Below are 16,603 nucleotides of genomic sequence, written 5' to 3'. Positions count from 1 at the left end.
AATATTTGTTTTACGTTCTTAAACAAAGTGCACAAAGTGACCATAGGAAAATAAATTTAAACAGATACTTTATCATATACTGTTCAGAAACTACAAATACAAAAAAGAACTACAAATTCTGCCTTCATCACTTCTTTTTCAACCTAAATAAACAAGATGTTAAAGATTATCATGCAACAGCAAATATAAAACATAAAACAACATACCAAAAAAACAAATTCAAGTACAATACTGTATGTGTTCATGCAATCTACTACAAAGATGAGATGCTACGTCACGTGATGGCACACAATCAAAACACAGGGTTTAGGAGGGAGAGCCTGTGGCTACTGTGACATGCCTGTTATCTGTTTGACCAAACCGCAACAGTGCATAAAAGAGCCAAACTGAAGCTAAACTACTAGATCGATATTATAGTGCCAGTATCGATCCAATATCAATACTGAGTTGGTATTGATAATATTGATATTTGAATTGATCCGCCCACAACTACTGCAAACAGAACAATAGTCCTAGGCTTGAAATCTGGGGTATTCCCAATATCTTCTAATGCTAGTATTTTGATTTGCCCTAAATGCAGGGGTGCTTTTTCAAGTTAAAAAGTTAAATAGTAGCCCGCAGCCCATTTTGACTAAACAAAAAACACACTGTGTTAAAAACTTACCACACTGTGTATCTGTGGCTTGCGTCGTTTGGCCAGGTCTATGATATTGATGCCATTGTAGTAAAGGTTCTCCATGCATCCATGAAAGTTCTTCCTGAGGAACGTGCCAGGCTTTCCAGGAAGTGGGATTCCACCAAAGCTCATCTATGACAAAAATATGGGGAAAAAATGCTTAATTTCAGATATTTATGCCTGAGGAATAGTAGTTTTTTTGGGTTGTGGGGCAAACCCGTAAAACCCACAAATGCATTCGGAGTACATGCAAACTCAAAGTTGGGCTGTGTAAGTGGTTAAAGCAGTGCAAGTAACTCAACCGCTAGGGTTCAAGGGTTCAATGGAAGAGGCGGATCCTCATCCTGCTCAGACTGATCCCATGCATGTTTAAAAACATGTCACATTCTCCATTTTTTTCTAGTTATTAAAAGTAAGTTTCCCTGAAGAGGACCCCTAAAAAGGCGTTCCAAGACTTAACTGAGAGGAGAGCTCATCCCATCTCATATCACTGAACCTATGGAATGCAAGCCAAGCTCATTAGATGATGCGGCTCCCTGCAAAACAAATCCCACAGCCGTTTGGCAAACATTTTCCGGGAAGACCATGCCTGTTCCAGCATCTGATTATTAATGGGATGGAGTATGCGGTCATTAAAAGGTAAGATTTTCAGGAATTGAGCCATTACTTATGCCCGCCAGTTCTTGCGCGGCGTGCACGCTTGAAACGTCTTTTTAACAGTTGAGATTTTATCAGCTTTCGCCCGCTAATTAATGCTAGCTGCATGAGTTGAAAGCATTATGTCCGGCTGACTGCTTTTAAAAGGAGGAGGCTTTAAAGGGATCCTGAATATGCACTCGGCCGCATGCATAATACAGAAGGAGCATGGAGGTGTTCAATCCATACTTTATACATTTCCTCCGCTATTAAATGTTGAGCTTTTTTTTCTCTCTGCGGTGCGAGAGAGGGAAGACTTCAACCACTTCTCAAATGCGTGGTGTTAGCGATTCTCTGCTTACGGGATACATGCATCAAGTGCACTCCATTTTACAAACCGATTCGGAGCACTTGATGCTAATTTGCTAACCTCGTAGTCCACCTCCAGCGAGTAGGCCTCCCCTTGGGTTTGGAAGTGGTGCGTGTGGGCGTCGACTGTGAGGTTGACGTGCTTGTTGAAGCGCTCCACGTGCACCGCGTGCCAATGCTGGTCGTCCAAAAGGCTGCCCACCGTGACGGCAATGCGGGGGGCGCTCAACCTCGGACGGCTGTCGTCTGGAAAAAACAGCAGGGGGTGGGGGTGTGGTGTTAGGTGATTTGAAAGTGTGCAAGTGGGGTCAGTAGCGTCAACGACACCTACCCGTGAACTCCATGTTGCCCATTAGATTGTGTACAAAAAGAGATTTGTTGATTTTATGACCTTTATCACGGCAGTAAATACTAAGACATTAGTGTAAGCATTAATTAGGGCTACAATTCATTTTTGTTTTCATAGAGAGAGTTCCCTGCAGTGATACCCTTTTGTACAATTGTTTTTTTTTTGCATGGGTTTTATTTAATTTGAAAATTGTGTGTTTTTATATTTATATTTATATTTTATACAATACTGTTTTTAAAGAGTACAGTACCTCGGATCTGGAAATGCACAGTACGTACTTTGCTCTATATATTTCATGATACCGTTACCATACTCTATTCGCGCAGCACTGCCGCTCCCAGTGATCAGTGTTGAATGGCACCCTTTGCGACTAATATTAACATACATTTACAGTACATATACATAGATGCCATGTTGAGTACATTGACACCGCAGCCATGTTGGATGTGGCAATGTGAAGCGATTTGTGAAGATGCCTCATTCACTTCCTTTTTGGAGATGTACCATCAAGCCAGAACTCATTGGGTTATACTGAACCGTTGATGTTCATTGTTTTAAATCACTCTAACTCACATTTTTGAATATTATTTGCCAATGTTTTTGGCTAATATGATGGCCACTGTCATGGTTTGGGTTTGGTTTTTGTTTTGATTTTGTTCTCAAGTTTCTTTAGTCAGTCTTGATGTGTGTTTTGTTTTGTTATCCGTGTGTGTCTCCCTTTGTCTAGTTATGTGTAATCCTGCTCTTCATTGTGTGTCAACCAATCAGTACCCTCAGCCACTTGTGTCTTGCCCAGGTGTGTCGCATTATGTCAATCAGTGTGTGTGTATTTATGCTGCGTTCGAGGATGGTCTGTAGTCAGATATCTGAGTTGTTTTTCTCCAGTTCCGACCTGAAAGCGTTTGAGGGTAAAATAAACAACCAAAATGGTGGATAGTGATAAATTGTTTCTTATTTTGGTCCTCAAAACTCATTTTGACCTCCAGCAAACTTGCCTTCTCGCAAATTTGCTTCATTTATTGTTTTTATCTTATTTCAAAAGCATTTCATACAGTTCAGTAGTTCACCGTATAATTTCATGCAGGGAGATAGCGGCATACTGTCACGTATGTTGTGTTACGTGAAGTTATGTCGATTATTTATGAATGAAGACAGCTATCTAGTTTTATACTCAAGTAAAATTGTGTTTTACCATTCACGGTCTATGTTTCTAAATGGGTCGCCATTGTAGAGTGATGTCACTTGTAGTCCGACAGTGAAGTCGGGGTCCTTTTGTTTTCCGACTTTGCAAATGGAATTCCCGAGTTCCCGTACACACTTCCTGGTCTGAAATCGGAAAAGTCAGACTTCCTCGAATGCAGCATTAGTCACGTGTTTCTCCCCTGTCTGTGTCGATCCATTGTTGTTACCTCCTGACGGTTTTTTTTTTTTTGCCCTGTGGTTCCACCTACGTCTTGCCTTTTTTTTTGGACTTTTTGTTTCAGCCAGTTCTTTGTTTGCTTCCTTGTTTTCGTATTATTAAAGATTTGTTTGGACTTGATCTCTGCCTCCTCACCCTGCCTCCCTGCACTTGAGTCCACAACCACCACCTCATCCCACCTCAACGTAACAGCCACGTCCAATATGTTCCCTCCTGCAGCTAAAGGGGGGCTTGACCGATAAATAGGAGCCGATAAAGTAATTTTGAAATATATTTTAGAATATCAGATAAAATGCCGGACGGGCACCACCTAGCCTCGGCATAGCACTGTCCCAGGCTATCCAGTTCAATGGTTGTCTACAGCAGAAATGAAAATCTTCATTTTAGATGTCCATAGGGTTTGTGGCTCCCATAGTTTCTTTTATTCAATGGCTTCAAATAGATCTTTAGTTGCCAACCCTAATGTAATATGTCCCTCCTCACTTGCCTCACTATGAAAAATACAAATACAAAATACTGGAGAAATCATGATGATATTTTTAGGGTTTGGTGTAGTCACAAGTAAAAATGTCCACAAACATTTAGGTGATTTCAGTTTTCTGACATATTAAGCGACGTAACCTTTTTTTTTTTTACGTTTATGCTAAGTTTGACTTTGTCCCATGTGCAGTCCATCGCAGGCTCTATAGTTATCTACAATTATTTAAATACTGTATTTTACACACATGCCATGCCACATTATTGCCACACAAAAAACAACAACTTGCAGATTCACTTTGAAAAATCTGCGGGACTTTTGCATGCCAACATTGACATATTTGTTGCATATACATTATTCTCAGTCAGGCTGTTTTAGGCTGTTGTAAATGAGAATGGCCATTAGTCAAATAAAATCACACCTTTCTGTCTTCAGATTTTTAACTCTTTGACTGCCATAAACGTTATAAAACGTTTAGCATAAACCTAGGGAAGGGCGCCGAGGACGTTAAAAGACGTCCCCTATGTTTTTTTTTTTTTTTTTCAAAAACGGGTGCAGGAAAGCCTTGGGCAGCTGTGCTGAAAGTATCAGGCAGATATGATTAGTCAAAGACTCGTTTTGGCCCCTAGAGGGCAGCGATGACTCTCATTGCACAAGGTTGGATGGGCCGCCCACCGTGGGCGTCAGTAGAAGACGTGAGGCGGAGCTAGAGTGTTGAGGAGACAATGGCTGATCCAAGCCACAATGGCTTGACCAAGCAACCGGTTACAAGCAGCTCAGCTTGAGCATTTTTTTCAAAGACGGAAAGCATCAATCAATACTAAAAAGCGCATTGATGTCAACGATGATGATGACAACGAGCTCTACGCCAAAGTTGGAAGCTTTGGCGTGACTGTTATGAACACGTAGTAAGCCTCACCGGTAAGCGCGGCTAGCGCGGCTAGCGCGGCTAGCGCGGCTAGCGCTGCTAAGGCCGGAAAACGCGCACAATAGCCGGCCGGGTACTTCTACACAATCGGACATTCGATCGGGCGATGGAGAGTTGGCATCGACCAATGCAGATTGATGATGATGATGAGGAGGACTCCGAGCTCTACGCCAAAGTTGGAAGCTTTTATGCTATGACTGTTATGAACACGTAGTAAGCCTCACCGGCTTAGCGCGGCTAGCGCTGCTAAGGCCGGAAAACGCGGAGCTGCACAAGCGGACATTCGATCGGACAATGAAGAGTACCCCGAGTCCAATGCATATTCATCGGAGGAGCGGGTACAGTCTGATCACGGAGAAGACACTGTTTCTGGACTACGATGCCACCATGAATGGAGTGGATAAAATGGATCAGAACATCTACCACTCGGTATAGCAACTGAAGGACGCGAGGAAGCGAGACGTAACACCACCGTAACGTAACCGTAGCATGATCCTGATATTAGACTTGATGACACACTGCAGTATATACTTGCTATTCCCCGGAAAAAAACGGCCTGCAAGAAAGTGGCACACGCGAAGAGGCAATCTGTTGTGCAAATGCTGTTACGTCTCTTTGCACGCAGGAGAGTGTTACAAAAAGAAAAACTGTCGTTGAAACATCCACATATTTGTAAATAGCACCACAGTTGCACACATTTGTAAATAGTTTGCCAAATTGTTGTCAAATTGTTACACTGTTGAATGTAAATAAACGTATTTTGCTATCAAAAAACACTTTTTCATTCTTGGTGGTAGTGTTTTATAGAAGTAAAGCACTATTTAGGTGTTTGTGGCATCATTCATGGACAAAAAGAAGTGTCAAATTCACTAGAATGCATGAAATAATATCGTTTCACTAAAAGCTTGATTTCTCCGTATTTTGGTCCAACACAGGCGAAATTGGGTCAAACTAACCATTTTCTATTGTTGATTACTAAAGAACGGAATAAGGTAGAAACAAACTCTTTTTTTCTGATGAAAGATGAAAGTCCAATCTTTCATTTGGTAGTACGTGTGTTTCCATAGTCCAAACAGAACATTTTCTGTGGACCTTGAAAATCAGTCAAAATGCTTAAATCGGCTGGCACTGGCGGCATCCCTTTTCTGAAAACGTCTGGCAGTCAAAGAGTTAATAGCTTAGTGATAAACAACTCAACATTAATATTTCACGAGAAAAATAGATAGTATGATAAAATAAAATTTAATTATTCTGCTTCCTGACAACAAATAAAGGTGTAGTAGTATAAGAAGAGGACACACTACATACAGTTGATATATCAATAATGTCTTTTTTTTAGGTGAAGGAAAGCATCATATATACAGTACATATACAGTATATTTTACAGTATTTCTTTCTATTAATGTCATGTTGTGTTTTTTCTCTCTGTCCTAAAAAAATGTTAACCTGACAAATTGGCTTTTTAATGGACTGTAAAACCATTCTTGATTATTCATCCATCCAATTTTGACACTGCTTGTGTGAGTTGGAACTGATCCCAGTTGACTTGGGGCGAAACTGCTTTCCGGCCAACTGCAGTATTTATCGATTCATTTGAAAATATATCTATATATTACAATTTATTAGACTGATTAAAATCCCTAAACGGGAAATTCAATTTATACTCTGCTGTATATTTTGTGGTGCACACCAAATCAGACACCTGCAGGCATGCAAGGGGAGATATCAGAGTGAAGGGGTGCACAAACAGTGCTGCATCTCTTGAGCTAGGGGGTGGGTTCGGTGCCTTGCTCAAGGGCACCTCAAAGTAGTTAGGAAGCACACCCCCATTTCTCCAACATCTAGTTCCAATATTTTTGGCCGCAGCGGGACTCCACCTAAACTGCACGGTTCCAAAGCGCAAATCCTTCCAGATGAGATAATGCTGTCCCCATTGGTAAAACTTCAAGATTATATCAAATGGAGAGTTATAGTTATAGTTATATATATATATATATATAATAATAATAATAATAAATAAATAAATAAAAATAAAAAGAGAGAAAAATACATACACTCCTTAACAAATTGAACCAGCACACAATGTAAAGTTGTCGCCTAGTCAACAGCATTGGCAAGAACCAAATGCTCGGTTATTACTGTAAAATTGCATGAACAACACACACCCGTGTATAATAAAAAAATGAAAACACCCTTATAAAGTCTTCTTCTTTTTATTTGTGTTTAAATACAGTGCCCCAATGTGCTGGTATCCTTTATTATCAGAGTGACTTGAATGAATGTATAAAAAATCAAAACATACCAATAAAGTGTAAAGTTTTGAAACTACAGGTTAAAACTGTCATGTCTGGGAGGATCTGGTTTTGGTTGAGGGACCCGATTGGTCCTGAGTGGGTTCCAGCCCTTCCGCGGGTTGACCAATCCGGGCCCTCAGCCACTTGTGCCTGGCCCCAGGTGTGGCTAGTTACCCAATTAGTGTGGGTGTATTTAGTTCCCGGGTGGTGATCAGTTGGCGTGGGGTCATTGCCGCTTGTCATGGTCACCATCGGAGTGCTGTCTGTCATTTTGATTTTGTATCTTTTCAGTTTGATGTTTAGTTAGCATTAACCAGTACCCTGGTTAGTGTTTTCTGTAAAATAAAGCACGCCCGCACTCCTGCTGTGGTTCTCCTGCCTCCCTGCATTTTGGGTCCTCCACTTCACACGCTGACAGACACCACGCCGCCCCGTGACCACACCGTAACAAAAACTATGCTCTTTTAGTTAACTTTTAAGAAGTTTTAAAACATGCTTTTGAAAATCTTGTTCTTGCACTGAACATAGTTTTAATAAGTTATTTTATTAATTTTATTTTAATCCCGTCAACAACTGCTGTTAAATGTATTTTTAACTACAGTATGTGAGGCATGTTGAGATCCGTTTTCTTATGAAATGTGCTATAAATCTGTGATTATATTAATTTTTTTCAAACCCTATACTTACCTGTATGTATTGGTAAAGGTCTAAACATTGTGAAAATGTTTCAATATTTTCTACCCTAACTTAAAAGTTACTCACTGGATTTTACTGTAATTGGTCTGTAAGGGTTAACATAACACTATTATATATAACATATTCAGCTGAAATGGAATTATTATTGTAAACACATTAATTTTAAAATACCGTTTCACAAAAAAAGGGGGAAAATAGTGAAGCGCATGATTATTCCTGATACAGATGTCAAATTACAGTTATTGATCAACACTCCTTAACAGAAACATTTGTGAAATTGAAATGCTTCATTAATGTGACTTCTCTGAGAAGCTGAAACCGCCTCAAAATTCTTCATGATTCTGGATGCGGTCCTTGTTTTTGTAAATTGATTGTGATACATTTGTTATGCTTTGTCTGTCCAAATTTTCTTATAGTGTTTTATAAAACAAAACACGAAAAATGCCACAACGCGTAAGTGACAGAATGTGTCTCTATACAGCATGTGGCTATATAGCCTCTTAGTTTAAAGTGTTAATAGCACAAAATATGCATCACCTAAGTTGAGGTAGAGGTCCAGTTTCCCCCGGTGGAGTTCCAGAGTGATGTAGTCGCCTCTCTGGCCCTCGCCGTGCAGCAAAACCCCACTAGCCTGCTGAGTCTTAAACAGCAGCGAGATGACATCTTTCACGGTGGACATGGACTTTTGGTTGAATCGATACAGCAAGGAGCTTCTGCCATCAAAGTCTGCCACGTAGGACTCTGGAACGGGGGGAAACACAGCAATGCTTGATCAGTGTGACAGCTTGGAAAAACATGACAAAGAGAAGTAGAGTGCGCCTGCAGTCAAAATGATCTTTATAATCTAATTTTCAGAGGTGGCAAATCCAGGTCCAGAAAATAAAAATCCTGCCACAGTTTGGCTTTAGCCCCTAGTGCTAGCGAGCTAGCTCGCTAGCTCCCTAGCAGGTAAACGAGAACCATGGGTACTAGCTAGCTAGCTGCCAAGCAGGTAAACAAGCACCATGGGAGCTTGCTAGGTAGCTAGCTAACTAGCACTTGAGGATAAAGCCAAACTGTGTCAGAATTTTTACTTTCTGGACCTGGATTTTGCACCTTTGCTCATTTTGAAATTTGCTAATTATTTTTAAAGCTCATTAGCCATCTTTAACATTCCACTAATGTGTCCCCTTTTTATGGCGTTAACTCCTAAAAGTATTGTTTTTTGTTATTTGTGGCAAAACAAAACTTTTCTAGTGTCTCGCAGAAAAAAGGCTATTTTGGTGTCAGAATGCCCACATGGTCTACTACAGTGCAGCATGTGAAAAATTGTTCCAATATGCAGTGGCTGTGGGGCAAAAGAATCGGTCATTATCTGTGTTAATGTTCATGTCTCCCCTGAGGCGTGGGGCATGAGGTTGCAGGACCTGCTGCTTATCTCCTGAAGGTGCACAATGGCTCGGAAACTAACATGACACACATAGCGAAAAACACTCTTCAGCGGGGGCAACTTGTTCCTCAACCGTGCGCTTTAACTCTGCAGGCCTCTTGTTTGTTTTATACCACTCCTGTTTGTTTTGTGATCTGTGAAGCACTTTGTGTAGCCTGGAGCGCTACGGTGTGCTCCATAAATACAAAGTAATGCTATGCAAGCGACTGCGCCTGTGGCCCGCCACAGTCGGCTCGCTCCGCAGAGGAGGGAAAATAAAAACACACACAAAAAAAGCTACAAACATATTTTTTAACAAGCTGTTTCTTCACAAACTGAAACAGGCTAGAATAAAGTCAATCCTGCTACCCGGGGAGTCCTAATTACAACAATTACGATGAATCAGGTGAAAAGCAGGACCGCGTGACTGCACAAGTGCTGCGCTTGTATAGTTTGGGTGCTAGCAAAACATCAATTTCTTGATACAGACATCAAGTTTCTACTGTTTATCTTGTTTAGTGTTGCAGGGAAACTGGAGTCTGTCCCAGATGACTGCTCTACATCCTGGATTGATCGCCGGGGCAAAAGGCCGACATGACTGCACAGGCACGCCATTTTAGGGCACTTGGACGGTGGACCAATTATTACATTTGCAATACATACATACGTTTCACGTCACATTTTACAAATTCAATTGTGCCATCTAGTGGCAGAGAAATGACCAACACAAATCAATATAACACTCAATTTTACAGTACAGTACATATTTTTTTTTAATTTTAACTAAATTGTATGAACTATTATGAAATTAATGTATCAATGACTAAAATATCAATTATATATATTTCAACGTTTATGTTAACAAGAGTATGAAAACTTAGGAAATTAATATTTTCTTATACATTTTATTGCACATTTAGAACAGATATAAAATTTGCGATTAATCGTAAGTTACTTATTGAAGTCATGCGATTAATTATGATTACAAATTGTAATCACCTGACACCCCTAATTGTTATTATTATTATTATCATTATTATTATCATTCATTATTATTATTATTTTTAGCAATTTTCAAAATACATTTAATGAAAAATAGGGGAGGGTGAGATCATCCCCCAAAAAACAAAATAAATATTTTTAAATATCTAAAAAAATGAGTATGTTAAATCCGAGGATGCTGAACCGTAAGTAGACAGGGGTTGACTGTATTTGAAAGTATTTCTAAAATATTTTGTGGCCACCATCAAAGTGTTTGAGTAAATAAATTTACAAGCTATAATGAAGAAGATGACAATTTGACAAAAAATTTAAAATAAAATAATTATCAACGATTCTACATTTGTACATGATGTAAATTGATGTCTTTATAACATGTTTGTGACATGATTTCATTAAAATATCCCAGGGGATTATTTATTATACTGCGTTCTACACACACCATTTCACAGACTGCTGGACCAATGGCGAGTACAGATTTGGTTACTATGACTATAGGGGCGGTGCTAGAGGTGGCTGTACTTAGAGCTGCAGATGAAAAAAAAAAAAAGTGACTCCAAGTAAGGAACACACAAGCTCGGACAAGATAACATGGATTGTATTTTTCCTTGTGGAAGTAATTACCGCTCATTCATTGTAACCTTTTCAGAACTAGGTCAATAACAACAGATTTACTTGATTGTTTAATATCGCACTTGATGGGTTTTCAGGCACTCCAGAGATCCAACTATTTGTATACAGGCAATTAAGGGGTCTTTTTTTGTCCCCTGTATAGGGAATAATGTGTTACATGTTATCGCCTATCACAACTCTCTGATGCCAACCCCTGTTGTGCTGTTGGTCGTTGTTTGAGAACCGCCTCTGCATTTGATCCGACTGCGGTGCGTTCAATAATAATAATTACTGTGATCTCTGCGAGAAAAGCAAAGTGTTACGCTCACAATGAAAATGACATTTCAATTTGCAAATGCCCCTAAAATTCCCTAATGCCGTAATGGCTGAGAAGAACACCTCATCCTCCCTCATCATTTGTGCGCCTCATCGTTCATAGAGTGTACAATCGATTGGTGGCGAGGCAGCATTTTGGCCGTCACCTCGACATAATCTTTCTTGTGAGAGACGCCATGCTCCAACATTGCACCGCGAGCCGTACTTGACAATGTGACTGCAGATGAGCTCTGCTAAAGCGGCCGGTTTCATTTTCCTTTGAAGGCTGAAGCTGATCATCTGAAGAATACGACGGCAGCGGCAATGGCCAGACAGCGTTTATGTTTGTCTAACACTGACGCTGAAGTGTGTGTGAGGCAGCCGGACGCCATAAAACTGCTCATTGTGACATTGTCCACCACGCTCACTGCTTTTAATTGCCTCATTTTCAAGTGAATCCCTTGGAAGTGTTTTTTTTTAACAACTGCGGAAAACTGTTATCATGTGAACTCATGGGATACTTCATTAAGTACACCTGCATTTATAACAGCCCAAAATGCCTTCACTGGGATTCTAATGCGCTGTTTGAGATACTAATTTAACATCTTTATTTGGGGTTTACAGCTATGCTGCATCCTAGTGAGAGCTGTTCATTGTACCTAAATAAAGGAACCAAAATATTAGAACCAGATCTAAAAATGACACTACAAACTGCAACCACAATGATAAATCTGTTGTTAAATTAAAAACCTATGATGGCGTCACCTAGCAAGAAAAAAAAAAGAGAGCAAGACGAGATTTAAAGTCATCCCGACAATATTTAAAGTTGTCATGGCACGATTTATAGTCATCGTTGTGAGATTTGAAGTAATCAGGATGAGATTTAAAGTTGTCAGGACAAGATTTAAAGACATAGTGATGAGATTTATAGTCATCATGGTGAGATTTATAGTCATCATGATAATGTTTAAAGTCATTGTGACAACTTTTAAATTTATTGTGACGAGATTTAGTCACCATGATGGGATTTAAAGTTGTCATGATAAGATTTAAAGACATAGTGACGAGATTTAGAGCCATCATGGTGAGATTTAAAGTCATCATGACAATGTTTAAAGTCATCGTGACAACTTTTAAATTCATCGTGATGAGATTTCAAGTCACCATGATGAGATTTAAAGTTGTCGTGATAAGATTCAAAACCTTCAGGGTGAGATCTAGAGTCGTCAGGACAAGATTTAAAGTCATCATGGAAAGATTTAAAGTCACGGTTACGAGTTTTAAAGTCATCATGATAAGATTTAAAGTTGACATCGCGAGGATGAGATGACAGCATGGTGAGTCATGTCGTGATGAGTCAGTCATGAGAATCCTGAAGTACGATGTCTTCGGCAGCTTTAAAGGCAACCAGTCACGTTGAAATCATGTTTAAATCTCATCATGACAACTTTATATCTCGTTTTGTCACTTTTTTCTCACTATGTGGTCCTTATACACTATCATAATAAATCAATCTGAGAATTTTTATCTTCATTAGTCATCATTTTTGATCCAGCTTGTGTGCCATATCTCATTTGACAGCATACCTACTAGGGTAGAAGTGAGTGCATATTGTTATACAACATGCATACATATCTATTTTTGAACCGATATTATATTTGGAGCTTTTTAGAGTGTTTTTTTTTTCTTTTTAAATAAAAGAAAACTAATTTGAAGTTTGAACTAAGGATGCACATATTCATGGTGGGGAAAAATCAGCTGCCTAGCACAGCGGCATCACGTTAACATGCACATTGCCCTCCCTTTAAGGGAGATTATCAATCTCCTGTCACACACCAGACACCTTCTCTTTAAAAGCGTGTCAGGTATGTCAATAGCGTGTGCCCCTTGACGCAATGCAGAGCGAAATAACTCCATCCATGATTTTAGCTCCCATTTTCTTGCTATCTTGTGACCTCGGGCGAAGATAAGATGAGAGTTTTAAAATCCAGAATTAAAAGTCAAACATTAGCATATGAAGATTGTAGGTTTCGCAGTGGATTTCACTGTTGCTGGATTTCATCAGACAACATCTCACCGAGGGGCATAGGCACATTTTGCCACTCAATAAATGCTGAAAATATTAGTTTTCTGTCAACAACTAATACACCAATCCATCTCTTGTACCAAAACATGCACTTGCATGGCTAGAAAATGACTGCGGTAAACAGATATTGACAATCTCAGTGGACACGCACACACATTATAAGGTAAATTAAATACATGGCTTTGCTTTACAAGAGTTGTAGGCAGCGAGTGTGTGCATAGTTCTATAATGCTAAGGTATCCTTTCTGTCGTTTGTGCATTTTCGGATTGCGTTTCTCTTAAACGCCAGCTGAAACAACTAGGCCTTTTATTTTAAAGGTGATTGCGTGCCTGCGATCTAAAAGAGTTTTCTTATGGCTCTACTATTTTCATAGCCAGCGCATGATCGCTCCAGCATAAAAACGGGCACATCTTGATTTTTCGTGGCCGTCTGTGCCCTGCCGGGACGGTATGGCGATTTTAAAGGGAAAGGGAGTAGCCACTTTGATTGGCTGCAAATCAAGTTGACTGTGTTTACACCTGCAAGGACGTAAACCGTATATTTCTAATTGCGCCAAGTTGCATGCGTCTGTGAAAATACCAACACTTGATGTCACCCGCCGTGTGCACATTTCGACCACACTTCACGCCAGACTTGCACTGAGCATGAACATAAAGCCCTTGGAATGGACAGTTTAATTACATTATAATATCTATTGTTTTTATCTCCAGCTCTATATTAGTGAATTAAATAAATAGAGGAACACATTGATAAAAAACAAAAAAAGTAAGGTTACACTGCAGGGGTCAGGGTCAGAGGTGGCACAGTTCATCACTGGGGTGGGTGGGTGTTTGTGAATGCCCCCCATGACACTGACACTGGAGAGTTTACTCAGGCATAAAATAAAACATCTTAGTTTCAAGTCAATAACTTTCCTCACTTGACTTCCATGCAGGCAGTCTCTCTGTCTCTGAGGCTGAATTTTCACTGCATGATTCAAGTGACAGGATTCAATTTTTTTGCTCTGAAGTGATATAAATGAGTTTCACGGTAGTGTAAAAAAAAAAATACATGGAATATCTTGTAATTCAAATCAGGTATTTTCCCTACAATAATTCTTAACAATCAGTTCATCGACTATTATGTAAAACTTGGAGGATTAACATTCCAAAAGTATCTGTCTATGTTTTGGGCCCTAAATATAGAAGAGGGCAAGGTATGCAGATGAACAGTATATGGTACTTACTATAGGAGCAGCCGTAGACTTCCACTCTGAGGCCCATCCAGCCACTTGGATTCCAGTCGAGAGGGACAAATCGAAGGAAACGGGCTCTTACAGAGTGGGAGAGCTTGTTCTGGATAACACCCTCTGAATTGATATTTCCCACCAATGTCTGTGACAGAAACAAGACATGTAGGCTTATGACAACTCATCAGTATTAAGGCTGGCAACTGTTTTCCCTAGCTCCCATGGTGCTCGTTTACCTGCTAGGGAGCTAGCTAGCTAGCTAGGAAGCCAGCATCAATGGCTAAAGCCAAACTGGGGCAGAGTTTTTACTTTCTGGACCTGGATTTGCCACCACTGTATGTATGTATGTGTTTCACAATTTAAAATAGTTCCCATGTTTATGAATAGCTGTGACGTGTTCATCAAATGATCACAACACCAATATACCCTATTGTTTTAAGCCCCCTGGAACTTACTAGCTGGTTTGGATAGTGATTGGTCCGGTCTCTTGAAAATGAGCCATGTTGTACTATGGAACCAATACTGAGTACAGCTTTTGTCACCTTGACAAACCACTGAGGTTAATGGATGTTTTTCCTCTGGTCCCCAACCTTTTTCCCGCCAGTTCAAGGTAGTACTGATTTTTCGGTGGGGTGGGTGTCGGTGTGCATTCCTAATCGGGACATATATAGTCCGCTCTTTGATTGTTAATTATATCATGATCAGTGATGTACACATTTCTAATGTACCATAGTTAACCTACATAATATTAATTATTCTATAAACATCTAATGTACCATGTCTATACATTTAATGTTATATACCAGGCTTCCTCACTCTTGTTCCTCAATAGCCGGTGTCCTGCAGGTTTTAGATGTATCCGTCCTGTAACACAGCTGATTCATATCATCAGCTCTTCAGCAAGTTCTGCAGAAGCCCGATAACAATCCTGATCTTTAGAATCAGCTGTGTTGGAGGACGGAAACATCTCAAACCTGCAGGACTCCGGCTCTCGAGGACCAGTAGTAAGGAGGCCCAGTTCTAATGGTGCACATTTATATCATATTTAATCATCGCATAAAGCTCCAATGTACCATATTTAAATTATATTTAATGTTCTACACAACTCTAATATGAAATATTTCTATCATAGTCAGTAATCTATTGTATTGTATTTGAATATTGAATGTTCTATTTACAGCATATTTAACCATATCAAGCCTGAACCATGAAATATATGAGAGAAAATGCTGATTCTTTGTGAATAGAGCATTTATTGGTCCTTTTGAACAAAACAAAAAAATTGTTTTTGGAAAATCAACTTCCACATATGACTTTTGATTTGTGTCATATTTGATACATACACAATGCTTTAAAGTCGTACAATCATAACTGTCAAAAAATATAATATCAAAACATATTAGTATGTCCAAAAATCAGGAAAAACATTTTCTACTATTATAGAGTATAAGTGTCTCTTCTTTCTCAATTGGGTTGATATTGCACGGTCGCTGGAAAAGCCATCAGCTGTGTGATACTGCCCTCTAATGGATTATCCGTGAAATGCATGTGTCAGATCATATACGTAAGGGTTTTAATGGGACAAAAACATTATACTCATTAAACTGAGGGCTCAAAATATTTTGTATTTAATATGATACATTTGACGTTATAGGATTATATTCCATTTATTTATGATGTATACACCTGTAGCATTTACACTATAGATAATGTTACATAATAGACACCTTTAATTAATGCACAAAATCAAAAATGTGTCACTTGATGCACATCATGTGCTGCAGCCTGAGATGAGGTAGCAGAGGATGAATACGTAAACTAGAGGCAGAATATCAGCAGACACCAAGGCAAACCGCAGGAAGAGGTCTTTCCTCTTGGCTCTTGCCTTTGAACTACACACCACTATTCTATTTACAATTGAAAGATAAGAATCATCATGTGGTTGGGAAATATCCTTTCATATGTGTCCACGGGAAGAAAAAAAAAAGAAGCACTCTCACATCCAGTAACAAAACACGCATTTGTGAAGCATCATTTGTCTTTTTCCTTTTCTGCTCCCAACAAAGCCAAAGGGATATACTGTAGACTGGCAAACAGAGAGCGGCTTA

At 39.5% G+C, this 16,603-nt stretch overlaps 1 protein-coding gene across 1 annotated transcript in view; it reads right to left on the bottom strand.

Annotated features, from left to right (window-relative positions):
- Window positions 1-16,603, bottom strand: part of LOC147164281 (contactin-associated protein-like 5) — a 145,482-nt gene that overhangs the window by 77,000 nt on the left and 51,879 nt on the right. The window contains exons 4-7 of the mRNA XM_086091070.1: window positions 14,493-14,640; window positions 8,384-8,587; window positions 1,743-1,927; window positions 665-808 (exon numbers count right to left, since the gene is read on the bottom strand). Of these exons, the coding sequence (XP_085947196.1) occupies window positions 665-808; window positions 1,743-1,927; window positions 8,384-8,587; window positions 14,493-14,640 (681 nt within the window). The remainder of the gene's footprint in view (window positions 1-664; window positions 809-1,742; window positions 1,928-8,383; window positions 8,588-14,492; window positions 14,641-16,603) is intronic.

The sequence above is a fragment of the Leptonotus elevatus genome, chromosome 12, assembly GCF_054856555.1.
Source record: "Leptonotus elevatus isolate MCC_2025b chromosome 12, RoL_Lele_1.0, whole genome shotgun sequence".
Classification (NCBI taxonomy): domain Eukaryota; kingdom Metazoa; phylum Chordata; class Actinopteri; order Syngnathiformes; family Syngnathidae; genus Leptonotus; species Leptonotus elevatus.
This window is presented reverse-complemented; position numbering and strand designations above follow the sequence as displayed.